We start from the raw sequence: 27,274 nt of genomic DNA, 5'->3' as shown, positions 1-27,274 counted from the left end.
GGACTCATCATTGGATAACTGAGATCAGTAGGAGCAAACGATAAAACCAGCATTCCCCAAATCTGTCAATAAATAGTAATTCATACCAAATGTCTACAGCCCCCAGAAACCTTCTGCCCCTGTGCTGCTAACATACAGTCTCTAAAGTCCTCTATGAATCCATTTACAGCGCCTGTCCACCCCTCTGCATTCTGAGATGGTTCAGTCCAAACATCAATTACATTAGCTTCTGATATAGTGCAAGGCAATATTTTATCAATGCAATTCCAGGCTTCTCTACGTTTCCACATGCCACTCATATCACATTCCCTCATGAAATAGACTCTCACATGAAATATTAGACTGAACAGCACCTTTCACTCAATGTTATTGAATGGGTTAGGAATGAATACTCGCAGAGACAACCTGACGTACTCATTTTGTTTTTATTTATTTATTACCTAAAAAAGAAAATGTTCTATCACAAGTCACACTGAAATGTATTGCTTAAGAAAAAAAAATATATTCATATATTTTTTCCTTTTTTTTTTCTCCTTTTTTTTCTTTTTTGGAAACATTTTTTTTTTGTTTCCATTATAATCCACCAAAAAACAAAAAATGTTTTTTTACGGACACGAGCAACCAGCTGCTGCCGTGTCCCAGCAAACCTTCGCCCCCAGCTTTAAAAAAAAAAAAATGCACAAAGAAATACATAATTCACAGTTACCATTTTGGTTTCATAAATTAATACAGTCACACATGTGCTACACCGGTCTAGAGCTAGAACATTGTAAATTGTATTCTTGAATCCTGTTATTTTCAATAGTTGGCTACAAGAAAGAACAGGCAACTTAAATGACCAGAATTCCACCAACGAACTGTTTTTTTCTCCTCTCTGTAATGCATTTGTCATCTTTTTTGTTTTGTTTCATCTTCTTTTTGAATTTCACACAGAAGTGAGGCACACACAGAGTATAGTTCATACATATACAAAAAAAATTAAATAAAATTTGGGGGGGGCAGGGGATAATATTGTCCATTAATCCTAGTTTGTATCCAAGGAAACAAGAAGTGCATGTAGTCTGGAGTCCTCAGAGGACCTTTCTTATCCTGCATTGCGGCTGCTTCTTGCCATCTAAGTACTATGGTGTGAACTTGATCAATTAACGAAAGTTACACAGATTTAACTCTGTTCGCAGCTTGTTGTTGGGAGAACTGAGTTATCTGGGATGTTAAGAAAACAGAGAACAACAAGCATGGCAACACAATGAAGGAACAGGACGAAGAAAGCTGAGTGAAACACCACCTTTTAAATCCTGATTGATTCACTCAAACTGGATTCACCCCTTAAATCTCTGACTCTCATGGCTGTGAACACTATAGTCCTGTGGATCAACCAAGGAAAAAAACAATTCTGACACTGACGCAGCAAGGGCAACATTTTTAAGGCACAGAAGCCTTGACATAATAGAGACTCCACCAGCTAAAAGCACTAAACAACGGATGCCCAGTGTCCTCAGTGACAAAAATTGCGCCTTGATGACAACAAGTCTGACAACAATGCACACAGAAAGTTCAAAACAAAAACAAAAAATCCCGCCCCCATTGTCCCCAAGTGTCTAATTTTTTTAGTGAAAGGTAAGGCCACTTAAAAAAAAAAGATGAGGTTCACCAAAATGGTAATCTCTCACTGCAATCTCTGGGAGTGCAATAGTGGTAGGGTGGTCAATTGATCAGACAGACAGACAGGAACAGAGACAGATGCTTCTCTAGGGTATGTTTTGACGGACAGTTCTGTATATCCGCTGGTCTGTTGGATCCCTGCGAGAGTACGTCCACATGAGCCTCGGTTGGTCTTTAGGCTGGGAGGAGGGGAGGCGGCTGAACAGTTTGTAGGCTGTCTGGGTCCTTGAGAATCACCAGCGCTCGTGGAGGAGCAGAGAAAAGTCACTTGCTCTTTGCTCATCATCTCCATTGTCACACAACAGGAATGTTCAGTGCTGAGCAAGACGCAAGTCCACACTTAACTTCATCTGTTTTGGTTTTGTGTCGTTAATACTTTAACAGGACACTGTTATTCTAACGTTGAAAAAGAAAAAAACAATACATAAAACCTAACCAACAAAAGCAGCATTGTTTAATTTTCTTCACAAATTCATGCATGTTGTTAACCTTCATTCCCCACAGCACCAATTTCTTTAATTTGTCTTCCATCAATAGAAAAAGATCAGTGTAATCACACTTCTGCATGCAAAGAAAAGTCACTTTTCCCCTCTTGCTTTTTTTTTTCTTTTTTTTTCTCACTTCAAGTCCCCATATGTAGCAGCGGAACTGTGAAAGGCCTAACCTGATATGTCAATGGATGTACTGGTGGAGGCACTAGTTAATGATGCTGGAAACTGATCCCACCTCTTCTCCCTCTGCCAATAGAAAAATAAAGTCATCATTAAGAGGACTTGGTAAAGGTTCACCTCACATGGGCATAGAACTGGGAACCATCTCTGAATGTATCCTGTCGTGATAAGAAGTTGTTACAATTGCAGCCAATCTTTATGATTTTGAGAAACTAACAGGTTGTTAGAGAGTATATATAACTCGGGACAAAACATGGGAAACTCTAAAATCAATTTACACGAAAGTCAAACACACACACACCCTCATAAACCTTTGCCAATTGTCACATGTATGTACACAAACCAATACAAACCCTCAACAAGTCCATTCAGGTCTGTAAGACATGAGGTGGGCTGGATGAAATTTATTTTCTATATCATTTGTTGTGGCTAGACGACTATAATCCATGAACGAGCTAATGAATGATTGAATGGATGTACTAATTTGTTGGTAGTCAAAGACTTGACTAAAGCCACACAGGGCTGCTGTTTTTTGAAAACAGCAGATAGGAAGAGAAATAAAAAATAGATCTTTTTCCATATACATTTTAAAGATTTTTAAATCCTCTAAAGCACTTTCTGTTAATATTATTTCATTTTGTTTAATTCATTAATTATTCCTATCAATACCCTATGTCACTGAGGTTGATATCAATACTTCCATATTCATTTTTTGTCTTTCAGGCCCCACCTCTTCCTTCTTGCACACTCTGACCAGCTGTTATAAATCAAGAAAATGTGCAAATCAACGACTACTTTGAACTGTTATATGAAAACCTGAATGCTTTGTGAACAATGCTACATATTTTTTTTGTTTATAAAATATAATAATATGTTTCAAAACGGAACAAAAAAAAAGTTAAACCACCCCGTTACAGGTTAAAAACTACACTCTGGTTTGTGAGTTTTGAGATCGATAAGAATGCCCGTTGGAGTGATCCATAGTGCGACAGTTCTGCCTTTCCTGGGATGAGGAAACACTGAGGCCTCTGGTGCTCCCATCCTGTGAATAAGTCCAGTGTGGATCTCTTCATTGATGTCCAGAGTGCGCTTCAAAAAACAAGTCTTAAAAAACAAAATCTCAAAATACCACCACCACCACCCAATGAATTCTGCTATGCTTAAGTTCCAGTATAGTCTCTGTAATCATACTGTAAAATGTCTTGTACACTGTAAAGTGGAGCTGTCCAAATCCAAGCATCCAAAGAAAGTTCTGCTGCTATTGATGCTGTTTTTCACATGGTCAACTGTGAATGACAGAATGGGATTTAAGTCTTCAGGGAGCCTTTTTTTTTTTTTTCATGTGACAGAAGCCAGTCTCAAAGACAACGTTGATTTTATCATTTTCCAAGACACGTTTGCGCATTTCTGTGTCACCTCCTGCCCATCACGTCCCTTACAGTATAATAAGTAAATCCCAATCAATGCTTTGCGCGTCTTTGAATTCATCTCCGAGCGTGTTCAGGCCAAGACGAACTCTGTCTTCAAGTCAGCCTTGACATCGGGCTTCCACACTGAATCGTCAAAGTCCAGGTCCAGGGAGCCCTCGCTCGACATGCTGCTGTTGCTGTTGCTGCGTCCGGCCTTCCTGTTGGGCAGCCACTGATAGGGAGCTCGCTGGTCCCGCCTGGCCTTCCTGCGCAGACGCTTCTGCTGCATCAGCAGCTGCAGGCGCTCCACCTTGCAGCGGGTTGCACGGTTCTCGGTTTGACGCAGGCGGTCACCTGGACAAAGAAAAAAAAAAAAGGAGACAGACGGTCAATCAGGTATTCCACATGCTCTTGCTCTGACATATGCACACACACAAAAGGTGGAATTTGTTGCTTAACTCAGTCGCTGAGAATGATTATCCCACTCTGTGCCATTTTACCCCCTGAATGGAGAGACCTTTTCAGACCTGACTCTCCTTGAAAACTAATAAAAAGTCCAAAAACATCCAAACACCAACCCGATACGACCACCTGCCTTTGATATCTGCACCCTTAACTACAGATGGCGTGCATCAGTGTCTGGATGTGCCACTAAGTGCATGTCTAGCTGTTGATGTGCCTATAGGAGAATATCGTCTTGAGGGAGAGGCCCTGCACCGCACTGTGAATGCTCTCCTACAGTGGCCAAGTCGAGCCTAATTCAATTTATACGTATATTCAGGAGGTTGGAAGGAAGGAAAAGCAACCACAATCTATTAGCCAGCTCCATTAGTATCTGTCTGGGAATTAAATAATTAAATAATGGGCTAGAATGTCAATAAGCCGAAGCAACGTGGCCATCTCTGCCTCTGCTGCACACCACACACTAACACACACAGTCAGACACTCAAATCCGCATTCAAGTACATCATGTATTCACTAACCCACATACACACAATATGTAGGCTCACACGTACACATACGCAGAGACGCAGATAAACACACAGGTGCACACGCTCATGGTTGCATGCGCACAAACACACAGCAACAGCAGCAACAGCCGCAGTAGCTTTTAAGGTGGATCGATGGCAAATTAAAAAGACCTATTGATTAAACCTTAGCTCTAGTGCAGCCATCCATCTCGGGCCCAGGACAACGCTATTGGCTTTCAATAGAAAATGCAAGCGAATGGAAATTGTAAGCGGAGAGAGAGGGACAGGGAGAGATTGGGTTTTTCTGCTGTTTTTTTTTCTTTATTATGGCTGTAGCTTCCCACTCTCAGCTCATTGACCCAACACTCCCCCCATCCCTCTTTCTCTCCTTACCCCCACTACCTCCACCTCTTTCAGCCACCCCCTCCCCCCCCCCCTTCCTCCTTTAGCTCTTGCCCCACGTCTCCCCAGAGACAGCTATAGGTGGGGCAGTGTGAAGAAGGGGAAGCAGGATGCGAGACGAGAGAAGGGGGGAAGGAGAGGGGGTGGCGTTGTGGGTTAAGGAATTCCTCCCCCAGGGGCAAGGGGGATAAAAAAAGGACGGAGGAAGAGGGTAAAAGATCAGCTGTAGGTGGCAGTTTTCCGAATCGATCATGCCCTCCTCTGCTTTCCCCCCATCGGAATGAATTCCGGACTCTGTGTGGGCTTAATTTACCTCTTTCCCTCGTTTGCTTATCGGATCGAGCAGTGCAGAGCCTTTTCTCCAGCTATAAATATACAGTCTGGCTGTGCATACTAAAGAACAGCGTGTATGTGCACAGCAGAGTTAAAAGAAAAGAATACTTCCTAACATCACAGTCATCAAGACTGGGTTTTTTTTTCTCCACTTCCTGCCAACATGTTCTGCCCTGATACAAACATGTGTGTACGTCTAGATGCCATGTGTGCTGCTGTGTGAGGGCAGTGTGTCATCTCCGGAGAGCAAGGGCTGAACCAAAGGGGGGGTTCTCCTACATTAGAGCCATTGTTCCGCTGCCTCAGCTCCATGTGACACTCATACACGCAGCCTCAAGGCTTTGTTCCCCCTCCAGTCCTCCCTCTTCCCCTTATTCCCCTGCTTCGGCTAGCCAACAGTGAAACCGCCCCTCGGCTGTGTTGAAATATGGCTGTACACAATGAAAAGGCACAAAGCCAACACATGCCTACTTACAAAAACCTTTTTGTCTGCTACAATTTGCCTTCAGAGTGTCTCAGTTCAAATTCACTCTTAATTTTAGCAGGGTAGTCCACTATGTCATGATCATATTTGCCATAGAGGTATATCTACTGAGACAACTTAACAATATACAAAACAAACACACACACACACATATGCACATGCTGCCTTAAGGGCAGTTTGATGGATCTGTAGGTCCTGGCCTTTGGCTTGGCAAAAGCTCCAAGAATGTGCTTGGAGCTACACTAAACTTAGTGTGTGTGTGTGTGTGTGTGTAAGTGTTAGTGTGCATGTGTGTGTCCATTCATGAGCATCACTACCGGAGCCCTGGGCAGCTAGGCCGGACACAGCTGGCCGCAAGGACCTCCAGACTATGTTTATGACAGTAAGGCTATTATTAGGGCTGGCTAAGAAGGACAGACTATACACACAAGACATACAGATATATACACACACACACATACACACAAGCTGGCCCAGAGCCTGGATGCAGCGACTCCAGTTTGACGTGAGCACAATAACCTTGGAGGACCCAGAGAGGGGTGGGTAAGAGACATAGGGAATGATTGACACAGAGAGAGAGAGAGAGGGAGAGAGAGGGAGAGAGAGAGAGAGAGAGAGAGGAGGAACCCATGTTCATACACAACGCTGTGTGACACAGACATAAAAATAAAATCTTCTAAGTAAAGCTCACTAGAATATAACAAATAGAAGACAGGTTAAGGGCACAGAGTTGTACCTAACACCAATTTCATTTTCTTCTGCTCTCTTTTACAGCTTGTTTGACTGCAAACAATCCAACTCTCAAACCTGAGCATTACGTTTTTCAATCTCCAAACCGTCCTATGTGCCAACTCTGACACAGGACTTTATATACACAGAGCACTGCAGAGAAAGCCAAAGGAAAACAGACAGAAAGAGAGGGAGAAAGAAGGGGTGATCTATGAATAATCGATGCGTCAGTCAGTTTTCCTTGCCTTTGAGCCCAGCCCAGCAACACAGCAAGGACTGAGATAGGGAGCACACGGGAGGGGTGGGAGGAGTGGGTGGGTGTAGGAGAAGGTAGAAAGAAAGGGAGGAGGGCTGCAGTGTGCAGGACGCACAGGAAGATTAAAGGAGCTTCTCCTTTTATTGATTGTATAAAGATTGGCCTTCATTTGCAGTTGTGTTAGTGCTGTTGTTTGTTTGTTTTGCCTTGATAAGTCTTGTGATCTTGCAGAGAGAACATTGTGTTTTGCTCTGCATCAAGGGAACCAGGGGCGAAAGAGAGGGAGGGATGGACAAGAGAAAGAGAGAGAAACAGAGACGAGGAAAGAAAATCACATTGCAGCAAAGTCAGCCTTGGTTTCGTCAAGTGCTACTCTTTTCCCCAGTCGAATAGTTTTAACTTCTAATTAAATCATTATAATTATCTTTGTATTGGTGATATTGGAATGACCCCAAAGATACAGTGGTATTCCAAATTATGGTCAATCAATTTTGATTTTGTGTGCAAAGCAATGACTCTGGATGTTAATCATTTAAGTAAATCACATCAAAATACATTTTTTCAAAATATAATTGAACAGAAAGACAATAAATCGTAATATTGAATATTGACGTTTCGCCTCACCTAACCAATGGAAATGTTTTAACTTTTCATATTATTTATAGAGTTTCTGTGTTGTCGACTAATTAACCATAGAATAAGCTGCATGTTGTGATTTATTTCATTTGACATCAGGAAGAACCAATCAGGATTGAGGAGGTCGGTTCCAAAAGTTCATCTAACGCATCACAAACTAAAGCAACCAATCAACTTGCAGCTAAAATGAACATTTTGACAGCCATTGAAAGGGCATTGACAGCCCTGCAGGGACACAAGCTCTTCAATGACTTTTAGACTTGATTTGCATTCTCTCTCTCTCTCTCTCTCTCTCTCTCTCTCTCTCGCTTTTCTCTCTCTCCTTGTCGACAATGAAAGGGCACCTGATGTGCTTGGCTAGCATTGCTGGCTAGGTGCTTTGCTGCGTCGCGGGGGTGTTTGCAAGTTACCGCTGCACGTGTGTCACACCAAACCTCTGTGTGGGTGGAAAGAGGAGTAAAGCCAACAAGGGGATAATGTGCGGGGCCTCGGCTGAGCAGGTCAGGGATTAAACACAAGGCTCAATGGGCATATCTCTGTGCTCCCCACTAGTTGTTTTTCTTGCCCAGTCCCAGCCAGCACGAAGCTAACATGACCTGACAAATCGAAAGGGAGACAGGGGGGGTAGGGAAGGCACACAAGGGAGGAAGGGGACGCCGGAGAAGCTTTGAGAGCTAACTTTGCCGCTGTCTGTGGGCCTGTGTTGAACTAAGGCAGCTGCAGTGGGAATTGAACTAAAAGGCAGCCCTATAATCCCACAGCCCTCCCCTCGTCTGCCTGACAATGGCTCAGCCTGGTGCCCTGTATGCAGCCCCTGTCCCTGGCCCCTGCACAATAGCTGTGGCTGGGCAGGGGGCTGAGAGGCTGGAGGGGGGTGCCGGGGAGGTCCACCCTACTCAGTAAAGGAATTCAGCTAACAATCAGCATGCCAGGCCATCCCAAAGCCCCCCTGTTCAAGTCCGGGGCTGACAAATCCCCACACTCAGCAATACTGCCCCGCAAAGCCTCAAAACCAAGTGAGCTGCCAAAGCCTTTAACCAGGCATTTGTGGTCAAGTGTGTGTGCATGTGTGTATCGTCAAGCTTTTTATTTACGCTTGTCTTCTCCCCTCACACATGAACTTGCAGTTGAAAGGGTAAAGGCTCTCCGGAGACGGCCCAGCTATGTGACATTTTCAAGTGGCTGCTTCGTCCTAGAGTTTGACTGCACAAACACACATTCTGGCTGATGGGAAGTGCAGTATATTCCGGCAGCTGAATGAAGGCAGGTTTCTGTGAAGCAGTGTTAAGCTGTGGTGTTAAGTCCAGTAAGTCTTCCATCAGGTGTCAGCTGATAAGACCGCCTAAGAGCGCTTCGTCATCGGCTTCCTTAGCACACCATGTGGAACAGGATAGCAGTCGGCACGCACAGACACGTCGGCACGTTCATTGTATTAGTGAGCTAAACTGTGCTCGCTAGGGCTGACAACTTACTCATTCATATCAATTTCTGGAAGTGTATATTGTGTGCAGGAAGTTTGAGAGGGTGCTTAAGTCCGAATATGACTTTAGACAGGCTGTTCCTTCTTTCATTCTTTTTTCCCCCTTGTTAAGCAGTGGGCAGTTACTAGACTGATGGACAGGATATGAGCATCCATGAGATGAATGAAAGCTTAGTGTTGTAGTTTTAACAATCCCCCTCTTTCCTGTCCTCCTCCTCTCCCTGCCCTCGGCTTCACAAAGGCAATTCTTCTCAGAGCTGCATTTTGGAATAAATCTATCTATTAAAAGGCCAAATGAACACAGACAATATATTGATGCGTGGCACAGACATGGAAACAGAGGGAGGAAGACAAGGAGAGAGATGGATTTAACAGACAAGGCAGTTTTGACTGTAAATGGGGGAAACACTGGCGTGGGCTGTTGAGCTCAGACGTAAATGGATGACAATAGTGGGAGAGGAGGGGAAGGGCAGGAGGGGGGCTTGTAAGTGGAGGCAGTGAAGGAAAGGTCTTCCCTGAGTTAGGAAAATACGCTGGTGTTATTCCAACTGTTCGCTGAACACTTATAAAGGGCTCCCAGGGTGAAGCAAAAGAATAGTGGACATTCCCCAGTCAACTTGTATTCACTGCTACACCTAAAACACTTCATTCTGCTGCATCAGAAGGTCATTAAACAGGAGACAGGGCAGTGAAAGACAATAGAATTGTAATCTCTTGCCTTTAAAACAAAAGAAAACATTAAACATAAGTCACTGTATATCAGGACCCTCCCTGACAGACTATTCAACAAAATGTACCCTCAGCTCACCAAAGACTGTCTCCATTTCCTCAACAGGAGATAAGGATGCAGCAGGAGACAATGCTGTTTCTCTCGGCACAGCCAGTCTAACCTTACAACATCGACTGAATGTTATCTGTTCTGGACATCTGTCTGATACTCAACATCCTGTGTCTCTGCAAGGAAAGGAGTTTTCTTTTTTTTTTTTTACGGTATCATCTTAACTCCAGCACCTGCCCAGGCCCAGCCCCTTGGGCACGGGTAGCTGCAGCACTTGCTTAAGGAGGTAGGTTAAACCACCCAAAGCCTAATCTAATCTAAACATAGCCCAGCCCAGGCTTGAAGGGGTAAACTTATCTCCTTGGCACACAAAAACAAAGCCAACTCTGCTGCCTGACAAGTGAAGCCTGACTGAACAGGTCTGGAGAAGCTGGTGTTGCATTACTAAGGAGAGCCCCCCCCCCCCCTCCTCTTATTTCTTCCTATTGCCTAAAACCCAGGAGAGATATTTATGACTGTTTGTTCTTTAATCTGACGTTTCTGTTCGTGCTTTGTAAGGATTTTAAGATGAAAATATGATCTTGAGAAGACAATGATGCCAAATTATCTCTAAAGAATTGAAAGCTACCTATGATGAACATAAGACAAGAAGCTGAAAAAACAAAGATAACTTATTTTACTTGAGTAGGTTGAAATGCAAGCTCAAAAAACAGGTTCTAAATTGCCAGACATCCACAAAGACATACACACACTTCCTAAAGCGGAATAAACTGCAGTAACATCTGCTTTAAGAGAAGTCTTAGTGTGAGTGAGTGTGTTTCTGTTTGTGTTCATAACATGCTTGAATGAACAGAAGGACTAAGGTTTAGAGCCACTCACCAGGGGGCTTGCACATGCGTATTTGACTCTGGCACTGCACCAGTGGGTGAAGGATCGGCGCAGGGCTGCTAGGGCTGCTGGCGGGCACCGAGGTAGCTTTGGCAGAGAGGCCTGTCATGCCAACAACCGGGGGAGAAGGAGGTGGCGATGGGGATGGGGAGGTAGGTGAACCACACTGGGTCTGGTAGCGGAGCTGGGTGAGAGAAGGGGGCATGCCCTGATAGTGGCGTGTGGCGCTCAGGAGGTCATTCAGGATCTGAAGGATGGTACCGATATCTCGTCTGGGGCGCCCAGTGCTGTCCTGGCAGTTAGGGTGCAAAGTGCCTGAGAGAAGGAGCATGGAAATGGTGTTATAGGAGATGCTTTTCAGTTTTCGAAAATAAAAAGCAGGAGAACATAGAAGACAACCCTTCCTCCTCCCCAACTGAGAAACCATAAAAGAGCTTCTTCCATGTATACACTATTATTAGTTAGAGCAACAATTGATCTTAGTTAGCTCAGTGGGCTCTCACCTGAAAAGGTCCCTGAGAAGACTCCGGGAGCGTGGTTGACAAAGCTCTCAATGATAGCGCCTGGTTTACGGGAGCGTGTAGATGGACTGCTGCCACTGGTGGTGCTGCAGTTAGCCTGGAGAATGAAAACAAAAAGAACAGACATTAGGTAAGCGTATAGTACATGGAGACACACATCTGTACACAATCTGTTTGAGTTGACCTTCCATACTGTGTAAAAATAAACATCTGACAACAGTCATGCATATCTTGTGCATGAACATCTTGTCCTTGGGAATGCTGACATCATGTTCTGACCTTTACTCTTATGTGAACGGTATACATCTGTGCTGAGTTCTGTAAGGGACCTTTAGCGTGTTGTTAATACTATTTGCACTATGTGGACAGTCTATGCAGCGCAAAGCTAAAAGTTATAAGACCCCACCGTGCTAGAAACCTGAGCCATACTGCCATGCTATAGCCTCAAAACACCCAGGATACCTTGTTACCTCAAATTCAACCCTGCTGCTTCACCTTAGCATAACTCAGATCTCTCAATTGACATCTGAAAGTGAAACTGAAACCCAGGCAAAGGTCTTCATGTTTGTATGCAAGTGTGTGAGAGCCTAATGAAGAACAGCCATTTCCGTTTTCTCAGAACTAAACTGTCCTGTCTTTCTGTGTTTTTTTGGTAGTGAACTATCTCTCCCACATAGCCTACTGACATCTGGTTCGTATTCCCTTTCTATAGACTGGAGCACAGGGAGGTAGAGAAAGTATAAACTGCATATTTGGATGGCTGAGACAAGTAAGTGTGTTTGTGCATGTGTGTGCAGCTGTTGTTTTAGATAACTGAATGGTTGTTAAGATTAATGACATATGGCTGACAATATGAGGTTAGTGATCAGTCGTCGCATAGAAAAAAACTAAATGTGCCTCTCTGATTATTTTACTCTCAAGCATTTTATCCTTCCTCTCCCCCCCGTGTGTCTCAGTGGGCAGGATGAGGTCATAGGGCTGTCGTAACCATCGGGGCTGATGTGTGTGTTTGTATGTATTTGGGAAGCTGACTGCACTCCAGTGATGACTAAGTGCACTGTGGTTTGGAAAAGCGCACACGCACACACACACACACACATCACGTGCAAACCTTTTGCAGATCTAAGTAAACCATGGGTTCGCCAGCATGCTGCTGGGATATCCCACTAATCTAATCAATTTAATGGAGACTGATTTAGTTGTGTGCGTGGCACCCGGGTCAAACGGTCAAACCTGTCCCCACCATTATTCTTTCATGAGAAGGCTAAGTGCCAGAGATGACATCAGTTACGTAAAAGTTAAGCTATTTAACCACTATCTACCACTGTGTCTGTAGCAGTTACAATAAGGAGAACACTTTAGATGTTTTACATGTTTGTTGTCTCATTATTCTAAAGCCGAAGTCAAAGCTGTAAAAGTAAACATAAACAATAAAGACAAAAAACAATATATTAAAGGCATACCTCAGGGCAGAGGACTGGGGCTACAGGGCTGGCCTGGCCAATGTCTTGGCTGGTTTGGCCTGAGGAAGGCTGGTGGTAGTGGTGGTTGTGATGATGATGATGTTGATGGTGGGCTGGAGAGCGGAAAAGACCTCCGGGGATGTGTGATGGGCGAGGGGAGTGGGCTTGAGGAGGAGGAGTAGGGGGGCTACAGTGAGCTGAAGAGGCTGACTGGTGGTACATTGGAGGGAGGGGTTGGTGGTGCGTGGAGGGCAGGGGGAAGGATGGGGAGCCAGGAGAAGAGGGGGAGGAAGGGACTAACTGAGGCTGGGACAAGTGGGGGCTGGGATGACTGTGTGGATGATGGGGGTGGGGGTGGGGGTGGGGGTGGGGGTGGTGGGAGTGAGGGTGGGGGTGAGGGTGAGGGTGAGGGTGGGGAACACGAGGTTGCCCCGTTGGCTGCCCCACTGCAGTGTCTGCGTTGCCCCGGGTTATGACGTGTCTGTGCTGGAGCTGGGGACCACCAGACTGCTGCGCCGCCAACTGGAGCTGGACGAACATCATGTGATCGCCAACACGCAGTGCCAGGGTGAGTGGGGAGCGGCCGGACAGGAAGTCACTGACCTGCACAGAGACAAAAGAAAAATATATTTGAGTAATTCAGTTAATCTGAGAAAATGCAGAAAATTCAACAACATAGAAACTTCATTTAGAGCCGAAGTATTCCCCAAAAAGAACTATTCCCCATGCACAATGACTTCGTCTCCTTTAAATGAACAGTCTGCACTGTAAATGGCAGTTCAAATGCACACAACAGTTCTTTGAGGAGCTCCCCCTCTCATAGAGATATACACATCACATTATCCCATCATGCAATAAATCACTCTTCTGTAACACTGCCCTATTTACATCTGTTGCGGAGTGTCAGTTGAGGGGACCTAATGGGAAATACACAAATAGAGCCCACTCTCTCTTACTTCCCACTGCCCTCTCGGTCCGTTCTTAGTCAGCAGTGTCATTCTGCTCGGAGACAGAGGCCACCCTTCTGCCTGGCCCGGGGCCTGAAAAATCAGTCCCACGTCCAGGAAATACACCCCGCCTGCCTCTTAAACACAGAATGGCCAATTGTCCTCGGCGGATCTGGAAGGGCTGCCCATTTTAGGAGCTCTGGCAACAGCTAACAGGGACCAAGAGTGGAGGCCTTCACTGACCCAACAGTGGCCCAGATGGACACACACAAACATACACAGGATAGCCGAGGTGTCACAATTTGGCTGGAGGATTCATACTAAATAACAAAAGTTATTTTGTCCCACATCTGCGTGCACTAAGCTCTGTGGCTGTATTGACACTCACTCGGTCACTCCTGAAGTCTATGCATATGTGTGATAGTGTGTGTCATTCGGAGGTCAGAAGCCTCTTTGGGCCTTGAAGACTCAGCAGCAATGACATCTAAGGTTCTCCCCAAATAGAAGCAAATAGAGGCAAACACATACAACCAGCATCTACAAATACAATGTGACACCTCTGTCCAAAAAGGTTTCAACAACTACACTTCCCTTCTGTCTTACAGTCCCCTGGGAGGGACACAGAAAGACAGAAACAACATCAAAAAGCTACACAAGTGGAAGAAAGAGAACACAAAGTTGACTGGAGATGCAGAGAAATAACAATAAAAAAGCAGAGAAAACAAGTGATACATACATACAAAGACAACAAAAGAGAGCAGAGGTCTCACTCCCCACAGACCCTGCAGCTTTTGGAGTGTGCCATGAGATGTTGGCCTGTAGTTAACCCTGTGAATCACCAGGCTCTGCCCTCTTTCTCTGCTTTCTTCTGCTTATTTATTTCTCTATCGACTCCTGCCTCTCTGTTGCCAGGGTGACCTTTGCACATTGGTATTGATATAGTGTGAAAAAGAGGATGGACAGAGAAGAGAGGCAGGTGAAAGGACGAGGGGGGCTGGTCAGATCTAATGGCTGCATTTTAACCTGTAAATAATCAACAGCCTAAGAAGCACCATCAGCATATAGGATGCCGCAGGATAAACAGTAGTTCTTCACAGAGTAAACGCCGATTATAATGGCTTTCTGATAGTCAAGTCAACACCCACAATGATTAAGACAATAAACAGAGAAGGGTGGGGTGTGAAGTGAGGAGGAGGAGAACAGGGCAGGGCCCTACCTGAAAGGAAATTCCAGGTACAAAAGGTCACCTGATATACATGATCTTTGTGTTTGTGTCTGTTCGTGACCTCTGGGGGTGGGGGGGGGGGGGGGTGACTGAGCCTGTGACTGACAGCTGTCAAGAGAATGAGTCGGCAGTTTGCCAACCCAAAACACACACACAACTTACATGTACACAAAGACAGAGCCCCTGAGGGAGACCATCAACCCTGTTTATTTAAAGGAGGGAGAGAGATGTGGGAAACACCCCTGAGAAGAGAGTATCTGTTTGTCTATGGGACTATTCACATACCTCACCCTGCACCTACTTCTATCCCGACTGTTCATCAAGTAGGTATAGGTCACAGCTCACACCTGATGTTAGAATCTTTCTTGAGATGCTGCTTTTTATCAGATGTTACTTTATGTGATTTCTTAAGCTGGGCAGAAAGTGCAATTACAGAATGAAAATAAAAATTGCATTTCTAGTCACTTATATAACGGATAGGACTGCAGTGGGCTTTTATCAACTTCTACACAATGTCAGAGTTGTTCAAGGAAAACCAAATCAAACATGTAGGTCACAGACACATTCACACTGTTCAGACTGCAGTTCATATGATAAAGGAGCCACCAAAATGTCAATTTCTCAACAGAGAGGAGCTCGGTTGCCTTTACAATGACTGGTGCAGATTTAATAATTTCAGTGATTTTTTTATTTTCTATTTTAATGTTTATTTTCTTTCCTCTGTCATGATGCTTTTGATGTCTTGTGTGAAGCACTTTGAATGTCCTTGTTGTTGAAATGTGCTATATAAATAAACTTGCCTTGCCTATCCTTGGTGTTTATTACTGAAAACCACCAAGATAAAATTCATGTACTCCTACTGAGATCCCAACACCACACAGCAGCCTTCAAATTAGCCTGCAAGAGAAGCCTTCTTGTGGCTGTCTGAGGTGGTTTGTTATGAGAGACGCAAGACAAGGGGAGTGGAGGGCCCCACTTTTGTTGTGTTAAGACAGACAGACAGAGAGAAACCAGCCATTTATTGTTCCTTTTCTGATGCAGCTGCAGTGGTATGCAAAGAGGAGCTCATGCCTGAAGGACAAGGTGTGTGCTGCTGAAAACAGCATACACAGGTGATTATACTCTACAGAAAATGCATGGGAAATGCTGTGACAGAGTCTTTACAGGTGTTGATGAAGAGATGTTCGAAATTAATTGCGATCCACGCTCCTCTTTTACAACTGACCTCGAAGAAAAAGCCATCAACCATTCTGTTCCAGTTGCCAGGGTCAGTAAGGTGCTATTTTGTTTAGCAGGAGCCTTTGGTTGCTATGCAGTGATGGGGGAGAATATGATAAGGGGCACTAAGAGGAGGAGGTGTGGAGAAAAAAATGGAGGAAAAGGAAGGGGGGTGGCATTAGAGAGGAAGAAAGCGGGGATGGTGAGGGGGGAGGGGGAATGCGGGCGATGGGGGTAGGGTGTCAGATTGTTGGTGGTGGTGGTGGGTGATGAAATATTCAGTGAGAGTGTGCCTCTGGCTCCTTCCCTCTTTTTTTCTTTCGACATCTCTGGCTGACAGTTTTATTTATTGGGGTCCCTGTGGTTCAAGGAACTCATTTGCAGTCGTTCTTCCTTTGCACACTAAGCGAACTAAGGGAGGGAGATAAGGAGTGAGGGAGGGAGAGTGAGCGAGAAAGGCTCAGAGACGCAGGGAGGGTGAGAGGGAAAGGGAGGGAAGATAGAGACTGCTGGCAGCACTGTGCTGACATTCATGAACAACTGAGCAGCTTTGTGCCATAGAAAAGAGGATTGGAGGGCGGGACAGGAGGGTGGAGAGAGGGAAGCCTTGAGAGGAGGAAGCCGTCTCCTACAGCAGGTTTGGTTCTCACCTGTCGTAGCGCTAGGTGAAAGGGACGGTTCAAAAGCGTGCTTATTAACCTACCTATCGACCTAGATGTTTTGATCACACCAGGACACTATTGATAGTCTCTGTGCAGACACAAACTGACTAAAGACGCAATAACAGGCTCTCAAAAGAGAGAAGGGGGGAAAAAATCAATGACTTGCATCATGCCCCAAATCCTAAAAGCACCCGGAGGCTCTTCAAAGGCCCCTTTTTTAAAAAAAGGCGTCTGCAATATTGCCTGATAAGAAACAGAGGGGGCTGGAAGCAACATAAGAGGACCAGCTGGCCATCACTGAATTTGATCGGCTGAGTGAAGAGAGAGATCAGAATGGCAAAGTTCAGGATGATCAGGTTCCAGCTAAAGCTTCTTCTAATGCTACCAACTATGTCGCGCACATTGAGTTGATTCATATGCACATACAAGCCTCTGAACCCATAGCCTTATTACTCTACAGAATTCATTTTACATTCTGATAAATACAGTTTAACAGACTCCTCGGTTGGTGGAGAAGAGTATCGCTTAACAATGAGCTGTTTCTGAACCCAGTAAGACACATTTGTGAGTACTTGAACATCATCGTGACTAACAAAAGAAGAGTGAGAAAACAGAACATCAGCTGCTTGGGATAAAGTAAGTGGGTGCAGCCAAATAGAGAAGAAAAGGAGTCTGAAATAACCCATTAATAAATAAATTGCTTCCAGGAGGTTAAAAAAAAGTCTGTCCTTTCCTATACTGTCTCCTGTCTTCAGTGTGTTTTAGTAAGATTTAGATGACCTTGATCTGTATCTTTGACCCCTGCCTCTCTGTTTCACCGCTACCACAGGCCTAATTGACTTCATTAGACTTGGTTGTGGCTATGAGACATGACATTACAGGCCTCCATCCTCCCACACGGTAGCCCCACTAGTCACGATGCCTGCTACTTCAATCACAAAAGCTCTGTGTCACCAGGGAATGGCAAACAATGATGGTCGCGACTCAAATATGGACAAATAAGACTCCCTTGGCTGCAGAACAAGGGATCACACAAAGACAAAAGCATTAAAAATGAATATTGGCACATGCACACACACACACACACACACACACACACACACACACACACACGCGCAGATGCATACATACAATGGGACAATGAAAACCCCTACAAAATCATTATGTCTATAGCCCCACAACACACCTTGATTCCCTCTATCAGTCCAAGAACCCCCCTCCGACTGGGCATTTCAGCATCACAAAGAGGATTAAACAGGTGCAGAAAATAGTGCATGATCAGCCTAATAATGCAATTTTCAAGGCCAGGATTTACATGAGCAGTGACTGAATAAGCCTTCAGATCAGTATTGTCTTTTGTTCCCTACACAATTTGATTGACACATCCAGAAACAAATTAATTTCTGTAGCTTTCATTTAGGTAACAAAAAGAAGCAAATTACCATTCTAAAGAGCAAACCTCTAGCCTACACTGCATACATAAAAAAAGCCTTCATTTTAATGACACAGAGGGAGCGGCCTGCTTTTAAAAGGGGAGGATCTTCTCATATTGACCAACAAACTGGTTTAGTCATTTTTAATTCCTTGCCCTCACAAATTCGCAATACAATTACTCTCCAATGATTTCCAGTAGAGTCAATCTTGCTGATTAACTAGCACCTAGATAAGGTGGTGTACAGGGTGCAGGGGCTGGAAAAAGAAACATATTGACAAAGTGCATTGAGCTGTTTCACAAACAGACATGTGCAGGGACACAGAAAAGCACAGGTACACATCTGACTGTCCATACACACACACACCACTCTCTGCCTGCCACAACTACAAGCAACTGATGCTAAATGTCTACTTTCCTCATTTGTGTATATAGGTTGCATAGCAAAGCTCTGCCTTATCTTTTCTCCTCCACCTGCCTGGCACCATCCAAGGGAGTCAGAGAGGAGGAAATGAGGATATGATGACCGAAGGTGACTCCCCACGGATTGATAGTTCTTACTATTTTTGCATCCGTCCACTTTTACACACAATGACAAAGCTCCTCGACGAACACAGAGAGGGTTAGTGAAGAGTGGCACGATGAGGACAGGAGTTGCTTGTCAGCAGGTGTTAAAAAAGTAGAGCAGATATGTAACAGGGAAATCCATGGGGACATATAGAATGGCAACACAGACCCTTTCCAAAGCAATCTGTTTTAGTGTTCAAGGCAAAATTTGTCAATCTGCAGCCTGCTGAGCCTCGCTCCAGCTGGGCCGTGCATTGATTTTGAAACCAGTATGCACCACTGTAGCTGCACTCAATGGGGTATAGCAGCACCTATGGATGTATGGAAGATGAAAGGAGATTGTGGGGGGAGAGCCAAACTTAAAGAGTGACCCTCAATCATTATGGCGTGTTTGAGGGGCTGTCAGCTGGGCAGGTTTGGTGCTCATGCTTTAAGACAGGAACAAAGAGGTGGCTGCATGGGGGAAGGGCAGAGGGGGGATGGTAAGGGTGATGCCTGTCTGCTTGCCTGGTTGGCTTTTATTCTAACATCAATGTGCATCAATGAGCAAATAGTCCCTGTGTGCTGAGAGGGACATATAATCCTTCTCTATTTTGTCAAATACCAAGATCAATAGATGGAGTGCTGATGTCACAGCTTTCAAATACCCAGCAATAGTGAGTATTGCTTTCATTTCCCCCACCAATGCTTGCAAGTATGCATCCCTTTAACTACTCGGACCAGACATTTTCTCATTCTCTGAGCAGGATCAGAAATCCTCTTAAATATATCCTTTCAATGTGTGTGTGTGTGTGTGTGTGTGTGTGTGTGTGTACATGGCATACGTGCATGCATATGTAAGCTGTACATACAACCTTTATTTAGCAGACAGAATGAGAAGATATAGTAGTGCAGGCAACTGTACTTTGATGGTCTGTCAGAAGGCAAGGGCTTGTTGCAGCTTAGATGTCATGCAAAAAGTCTAGTGAGATACCAGAGGAGGAATTAAGGCAGCCAGGATTGTCCCTGCTAAAGAGGAAGCCAGCCTTAACGGTCAAACTGGGGAAGCTAGTCTGACTTGCAAACCACAGCACATTTAAATTATAGGGCCCTGGGAGAGCTGTTAAGAAACAAGAGAGGGAAAAAGTGGGAGACAGTTTAAGTAAAAAAAAAAATCTAATCTCAGTAATTGTCAGGGCTCCTTTCCATAAAACATTTTTTCTGTCTGACTTGCTCCAAAAAAGTCTGAAACAGCTCTGTAAGTTGTCATGTTACGCTTGGTTGGTTGCCTAGCTAGCTGCTAGCTGTGAACTCTCAAAGAATCCTGATGGAGAAGACATAAGGAGATCCGTTCAGCCCCGTCTTCCAGGAAAACATCTTCAATGTGGAAATACAACCTCACTGGACCAAAATACACGAGGATGTAGGGGAGAGGGTAAAAGTTGCAGGCGTTCATACCCACATCTTCTACAGCTAACACAGCTAACATCCACCCCACATCTCCCCCAGGCTATTTTTGGGTGTTTGGGCATATCAGTTATCATGTCAGACACTTTTAAGAGCTAAGTGCATTGATTGATTTTTGATAGCCCCAGAGTTAGGGGGGGGAGAGGAAATGAGGAAAAGCTTTTGTGTTCCTATTTTCTAATCTTACTCAGATCCTTAATCTCTCTGCAATCTATATCATTCCATTCCACTTCATGAATTATAAAGTGGAATCAATTTCTCTGGATAAAAACACACTAAAGCAGCTTTATGCCTTTTTTAACCTTTTTGCCTGATATTGTACCAACTGTGCCCTTTATGCTCTTAATCCCCACTGCACGATTATGACCACTACAACAATAAATATGAATGCAACAGTTATGTAATGTAAAAAGTTATTTGGATAAAATGCTTGCATCTAACTCATAATGGCTTCAAAGTAATAGGAACTGAGGAGGAAGAGTGAGAAATCTGCTCTTCTTGCCCTGCGGGTTGAATTATCATCTGCCTCTAGTGAAAACGACAGTCACCATGGCTGCCCCAGCAGAGGCCTACCGCATGATGGGCAAGGCTTGCTTCCAGCCCGCTACCACTCCGACATACGCACACACATCCACTAAGGGACACGCACACGTTCACTTACACTACCTACACATGCAGTCTTCTGCTGTCAGTGCTACGAGATGCATGCTGAGTTCACACACACAAGCGGGCCAGGATTTCCACCACAAAATTATCAGCAGGGAATGAAGCCATACCGAAACCTCACTCCACTATCTCCTTCAGCCCACATCTTCTGATGAAAGTGTGACTCAAATGTGTCGCTCTTTGGACAATCTCATCAGGATGTAACCTCTGCCTGATGGACACATGTTCCTCCTCACACCAGCATCCCATTTCTTCATCTTTCGCTGCTTTGACATCATTCAGCAGTGCATTACTGATGCACTTACGTACATCTCAGTGTTACCCAATGCCACAAAAGGAAGTTGATGTGAGTCAGTCAGTCAGCTGCAGAGTGTTTCATACGTCACACTGTTGTCTGTGTGCATTCAGCCTTATTGCCTCTCTTCTTGCTCGCCCTCTTTCGCTTCAGCCAGAGCAGAGAACTGCCTTTTTCACTTTACTCTCACTATTGATCTATTCGGTGAGTCATGCCACAATGACTCAAAAGCATACAGTATATCAGCAGTTCTACATGGCCAGTTCACTATAAGTACAAGGTGTAGGCTCTGCTCTCGCTATGTGTGCACGCTCCTCTTCCAGGAAACCGATGTTAATGCTGAGTTAGAAGGCTGTCATCGGGTGATCCAGCGCTCTGTTTATGAGTGCGTGAGACCCGCTCAATCTCCATGCCACCACAGCACACTTCCTGGAAACTTGCCTGTGCGTGTGAGTGCGTGTGTGTGTGTGTGTGTGTGTGAACGTGTGTGTCAGAGCGTGAAATACAAAAGGAGTGGAGAGATTACAGATACATATATAAACAGAAAGGTTGAAGTGAGTGTATTCTGTGCTGGACCTCTCTGCAGCTCACAAATAAGCCTTTCTTGTGTGATGTTCTCATGGTTTCCTGCAGTGACATGCAAGCACATTCACACACACACACACTGACTATCACAGATGTTACTAAGAGACAGGAGGGTGTTGCTGCTTATTATATCCTAACAGCTCACTCTGGATGTCTAGCTTGGCTTGGGTTGTTTAAGAGGCTGAGATTAGACAAGCAAAGAGGCTTGTGCTTGTGCAGCCTGCTTAGCTCATCTCATCTCTTTCTCTCTGTGTCGGTCATGTCAGGGTGTAGCTCTGCACTTAAGCAAAGCTATAACCTCCCATAACCCACAAAAAGACAGAAAAGGCCCAACGCTCAGTTTGGATAGCATGGTAAGCCACTCCATCGATGCATCAATAATATTCCAGTTTTAACAAAGACAAATATGCTCTTACCTGAGTTTCTGTTAAACTCTCCAAGGCTTGCATGACTGACTGCTCTGGTCTTGATGCTTGAGACTGCAAGGTTGAAAGAGCATTCAAAATTACTATGTATGTGTCAAAAAGTATGTACATGAAAAGAGATGAATTCAAATTATAATTTATATCCAGATTCCAGACTGTAAACTATTCTAAGAAACCTAGTCAGGTGAGACTTACCATTAATCCTGCTTCAACTGTTGGTACAAGTGTTAACTTGCTCCCATCGGATATGCCTAGATCCTGGAGTTTGCCCGAACTTAGTCGCCTGCAGGGTTAGAGAGAACAAGATAATTAGACCGTGCTGACAATATCTTCTCTCTTCAGGCACACAAACACCCTTTGGCCAGGGGGGTAGGCAGACTTCAAAACTAGTTTGGAAAAGAGCCGTGGGTGAAAAGCTCCATGAAAGAGAAGTATTGATTTGGCTGTCATATTTCAATTTCGAGTATAGTGGAGCTTGACAACTGCTCGCAGTGGATATCTGGGACCACTGCCACTTGCCTAAGTGGAGGTAAGTATTTTCTTTTGGTATCTTGAGTCGTACAAATGAGGAGCAAAAGCTACACGCTTAAAGCGAAACCACACATCCGGGAGAAGATAAACAATATGACTCGTCGCTATTATTGACATCGACGGTCTATTATTCTGTTAAATTTTAGAAAATGATGGCAGCTGTATCAAGTTAAGCCACACGATTTTAATTACATTCACAGGAATTTACTCTGTAATATCTAGTGCAGAGCTTAAGTATTTCTTCCACAATGGGGAAATTGTCTAACTGTGCAAGTCACCCTCCATTAAAACCACTCACATACAAGTGCCTGATTGTCTGCCTCCTTTATTTTAGTGAAGAATGTTAAGGACAGCTTGCTGTACAGGCATGACCCAAATCTCACCCCATGCAGCTGAACAAAGGCCCTCAGCACTGGCTTGGCCCTCAGCATAGTTTGAGGAGCAGGAGGGGAAGTTAAAAAGGGGGTTTTAAAGGATGATGTGATTTACTTGGTGATTACAATGGACGAGAGGGAATGGGGGGTGAAAAACAATGCCGACTGTTTGCATGCACTAAACCCTCCCTTTATTTTGTGTAACAGCACTTTTGATTGCTAATTTAACCGGGGCCTGATTCACATGGGAATCTCCTTATAATGCAGGTTGAGGTTACTTTTAAATAATAAAAGGTTTTAACTGCACTCTTGTCTTTGCTATGCTGCCCCAATGTGCTACAGCAGCATTTTCTGAATGATTGAGAAACCAGTTAGTCAATACCTCAACACAAATCACAGTATTCTGCTTCCAAAGCTTATTGCCCACTTTCAAAGCATGCTCACATTCTCATCAAACTGCAGAAAGCATCCCCTTTCTATTAACAGTAACCCCTCCAAGATGAACAATATGCCTGTGCAGCAGAGTAAATAAATTACAGGCTACCAAGTCCCGGTGACTTTACTCATTAATGATTAACATGTTTGATTCCCACAGCATTAGTAATTCAGTCAGGCCTCTGTATTTATAATGAAGGAGACATGAATCAATGCAAGTCTGCATATCGCCTCATCAATACTGTTCCAGTGACCGGTGTGTAATTCCAATACCGTGTGTACTGATGGTCAGTGGTTTCCTTGAATCTATTGATGACCATAGCAGTCAAGGTTGCCTCTGAAGCTTCCGAGAGCTCAGAAAAACATACTACATATGTACATTTGAACAACGCGGTCCTACGGGAAAAATCGCAACTAAACTTGATTTATTTATTTATTTTTTTAAAAGGACAAAATCATATAACTGTGAAAAATCACATTTCAGTCATGGGGCAGGTTTACTCACGTGTCTTTGTGTAGCAGAGCGAGTCTCTCTTTTGGTACTTTGAGTTTTTGTGAAAGCCTCCTCTTCAGTCCTTCCACGGTCTCTTCCAGGGGCAGGGAGAGCTCAAAGCGTGTGCCGGTGGTTGAGTGGATGTACAGATTCATGGAGGGCTCAGTCGAGACGGCCTCGCAGGACGAAGCCCCGCGACTGGTGCAGCTCCGGGCGCTGGGATGCTGGTCCATCCGATAACCTGTGGTCAGAGTAGGGAGGAGACAAGACGAGACGAGCACGGATGAAGAGGATGGTGAAGCAGATCCGTCGCTTCGGCTACCGTCCCGTGTTCTGCTTGCAAATGAAAGGCAGCATTCAGAGAGCTTTTCTCTCTCTCTCGCTCGCTCTCGGCTGCTTCTTCTCTCGCTCTCCCAAGAGTTAGAATAAAGCAGAGTCCGTCTTCTCTCTGGACGATATCATGAGAATATTCCCCCCGGAAAGTCAACTACGCTTTTCTCTTTGTTTGATGTTTTTCTTTGTTTCCCTTTGTAGCGTGCATGCAAGACTCCAATTGCTACATAGGTGGGCAAACACCGGGCAGAAACGCAAGTATGTTGTCAGCTAAAATGCCGTAGATGCTCATTTACGCAGACGGTTACCTTTAAAAAAAAAACAGAACTGCGATGTCTAACAAAAAAAATTATAATATAAATTGCTCTCTGTGTTTTGCAAGCTTTAGCTGAGAAAACACACGGTCCTCAAGCTGCAAAGCCTCATACGGCTAGAAGTGAAATGCTCTCCGCTGCTCTCTCATAGCCACGGCAGCTCCAGTGAAATATCGACAATGAACTGTGTCACAAAGTATCCCACTTCCACCGTCGATAAAAAATACGCCCACAGACCAAAGGCGGCTAAGCCAATCACACGAGAGCTGCTTCAGGACGCTGCTGATCTCGGCCAATGGCAAGAAGAGGTACACACCCACGTGGAGGGCAGGCGAGTTTAGGCCATTCATAATTACAGTATAGGATAAAATATGAGCCCGCGCCATAGAAGCCTTCAGCAGCGGATCTTAAACTAGGTGCAGTGGTTCTTAAGAAGTCTCCTGAGACTGCAGCTAATTTAAAATGATGAATTGTTTATTTTTTGTTATTTTTCAAACGTATTCACTATTAATTAGCCTACTTATTTAACGACGGACCGAATAGACATTCATTTCTGTAACTGTGTGTCCAAGTTATTAACACTACTGTAGCTATTTTAGACTTGGTGGGCAACAAAGACCAGTGGTTACTCTCTCCCCAGTTATCACATGGGCTGTTATGGCATGAATAGTGCTGACGCTGTCAATTCAATTTTTAAGGCAGCATTATTGGCATGAATGTCACAATATTGCAACAGCATATAACAACACAATAATAACATATCTCCCCTGACCTCGGCAGCATGCAGAAACCATGAAAGAGATCGTAGATGGCGTGCAAATTACACTGGAGGCCGGTATTCTCTTCAGGAAGGAGGGTCGCCAACTAACTTGCAATACACAAATATCAGTAACAGACAGAAACAACTGTGTTAATGATATGTGAAAAGGGACTATTTTCTTCATGCAAGTCTCAGCCTATTTCAGCCCGACGTGATCAACATGTAAGTCAACAACAAATCTAAACAGGGGATGCTCATAAGGCATTATGTTAACACGCAGACATCTACTCTGAGAGTGAGTTTACCTCATGTGTTTCTTCCAACACACGAAAGGGGCTTTAACATAAAAAAAATAAGATACTCGGTCGCCACCTAGTGGACGAGGATTTAACTGTGACAGCCCATGTAAGAGTGATTCATACTCACTCAATTGCAGTTCATTCAGTTCATTCGCAGCAAGCTTTCATCTGTTAAAATGTTTATTCACTTGTTCCTACCCTGGGCTCATTGTAAAGAATAAAGATAGCCTACCACAGACATGGCTGTCATTATTGCATGCTTTCCTCAAAGGTCGTTATGTTGCCTACTTCTAAATAGACAATGTCAGCACTGACTTACTGTCAGCTACGAAATGTAATTTACAGTAACTGTGACATTATCCTGCCGTCAATACCGGCCTCATTAACTTAATCATGTCCACAGAGTTAACATAGTGTCTCAGGCATCCTCACACAACAAGCTTAATCGATCCACGATTGACAACTTGTCTTAAATCAACTCTGTAGCCCTCCAATAGCCAACAACGTCAAATTGTATTAAGGTTTTAACAGCATGGTGAAAATGTTCAAATATCCGGGTGACATAGCTGATAAAGTGTAGTGCAAGTTACTCACCAATTATTGTGGCGAAAACCGTGAAGCTTCGCGCAGAAGTTTGCTGTTTTCCAGTCTGTTCCCCCAGCTTTGGCATGTAAAATGAACCGAGGCAGCGACAAAATTCTCAGATAATCCCAGATGGTTGAATATCCACGAGCTTTTTCCAGTAAATATTCTGCTGGCTCGTGCGTATGCAGCGCGCGCGACGTTACGCACTAAGCCCCGGGACTCCTGACCAATAAGGAGCTGCACTTCTGCCAAAAGTTGGAACGGCGTGTTGTCAGCTCCTCGGTGTCTTTTTTGGTAATGAGAGCGTAGTCGGGAAGGTGAGACACCTCTTAATGCACTCTTCTCGGATATGGGTGGAGATTGATTATGTCAGCAAGTGATTTAAGGTGGTTTTGTTTCGCCGTAACCGCCTCTGTGTCCAACGCGTCCTCGTCGGTGGGAAAGAATGTGCCTACGCAAAGATGCCGCGGATAAAGATATCCAACTGTGTTAATGCCATGGCTCCCTGAACAGCATAAACGGCTTTAAAAGGTGATAGATACCTAAATAGAACCAAAACATCACCAGCCCCTGTGCACCACCTTAATAAAATGTTAATGAAGTAAATACGTCCGCGGTATCAGGGGTGTTGCCAGTCCGTGTCACAGCAGGTAAACAGTCTCCCTGGATACGAGGGCACGTAAGCGGGTAAACAAAAAAATTACCGGAAGGATTGGATCTTTGTTTGCGGAAATACACCACTGGTAACGGCGTTGTTGGGGAATTCTATGGACATTTGTCGAAAACATGCTCAAATGTAGGCTACCTTTGTTTCACGAGGAAATACAGCTTTTCTACTGACATTTTGACACATAACCACATGTTTGTTAACATTTAATAGTGCGTGTACCATAATCATTTGAAGAGTAGTGGAAGAAGTAGGATTTAGACTTAAAGTAGAGATAGGCTACAACAATGTTACAACAGGCAGGTATAGACAAAAAAAAGGTATTTTGGCAC

General features: G+C 44.4%; 3 protein-coding genes across 4 annotated transcripts in view; all 3 read right to left on the bottom strand.

The window, feature by feature from the left end:
• polrmt (polymerase (RNA) mitochondrial (DNA directed)) overlaps positions 1-27,274 on the bottom strand; it is a 511,894-nt gene that overhangs the window by 281,625 nt on the left and 202,995 nt on the right. The window lies entirely within an intron of this gene.
• tmem161a (transmembrane protein 161A) overlaps positions 1-27,274 on the bottom strand; it is a 398,404-nt gene that overhangs the window by 314,533 nt on the left and 56,597 nt on the right. The window lies entirely within an intron of this gene.
• On the bottom strand, positions 407-26,826 carry midn (midnolin). Its single transcript, XM_061033440.1, has 8 exons — positions 26,285-26,826; positions 23,997-24,225; positions 22,347-22,434; positions 22,143-22,205; positions 12,684-13,286; positions 11,203-11,317; positions 10,691-11,014; positions 407-4,096 (listed from the first exon to the last, which is right to left on the bottom strand). The coding sequence occupies exons 1-8, from the start codon at positions 26,358-26,360 to the stop codon at positions 3,834-3,836; spliced, it is 1,761 nt and encodes a 586-aa protein (XP_060889423.1). The 5' UTR covers positions 26,361-26,826; the 3' UTR covers positions 407-3,833.

Source organism: Labrus mixtus, chromosome 3, assembly GCF_963584025.1.
Source record: "Labrus mixtus chromosome 3, fLabMix1.1, whole genome shotgun sequence".
NCBI lineage: Eukaryota > Metazoa > Chordata > Actinopteri > Labriformes > Labridae > Labrus > Labrus mixtus.
The sequence above is the reverse complement of the archived record's forward strand: the minus strand, read 5'-3'. Positions and strand labels throughout refer to the sequence as shown.

Coding starts and splice junctions, on each gene's coding strand:
- midn (XM_061033440.1), bottom strand. CDS start 26,360: ATGCCAAAGCTGGGGGAACAGACTGGAAAACAGCAAACTTCTGCGCGA. Junction 22,435..23,996: donor GCTCTGCTACACAAAGACAC/GTGAGTAAACCT, acceptor CTAACCCTGCAG/GCGACTAAGTTCGGGCAAAC. Junction 22,206..22,346: donor CAGTTGAAGCAGGATTAATG/GTAAGTCTCACC, acceptor TCAACCTTGCAG/TCTCAAGCATCAAGACCAGA.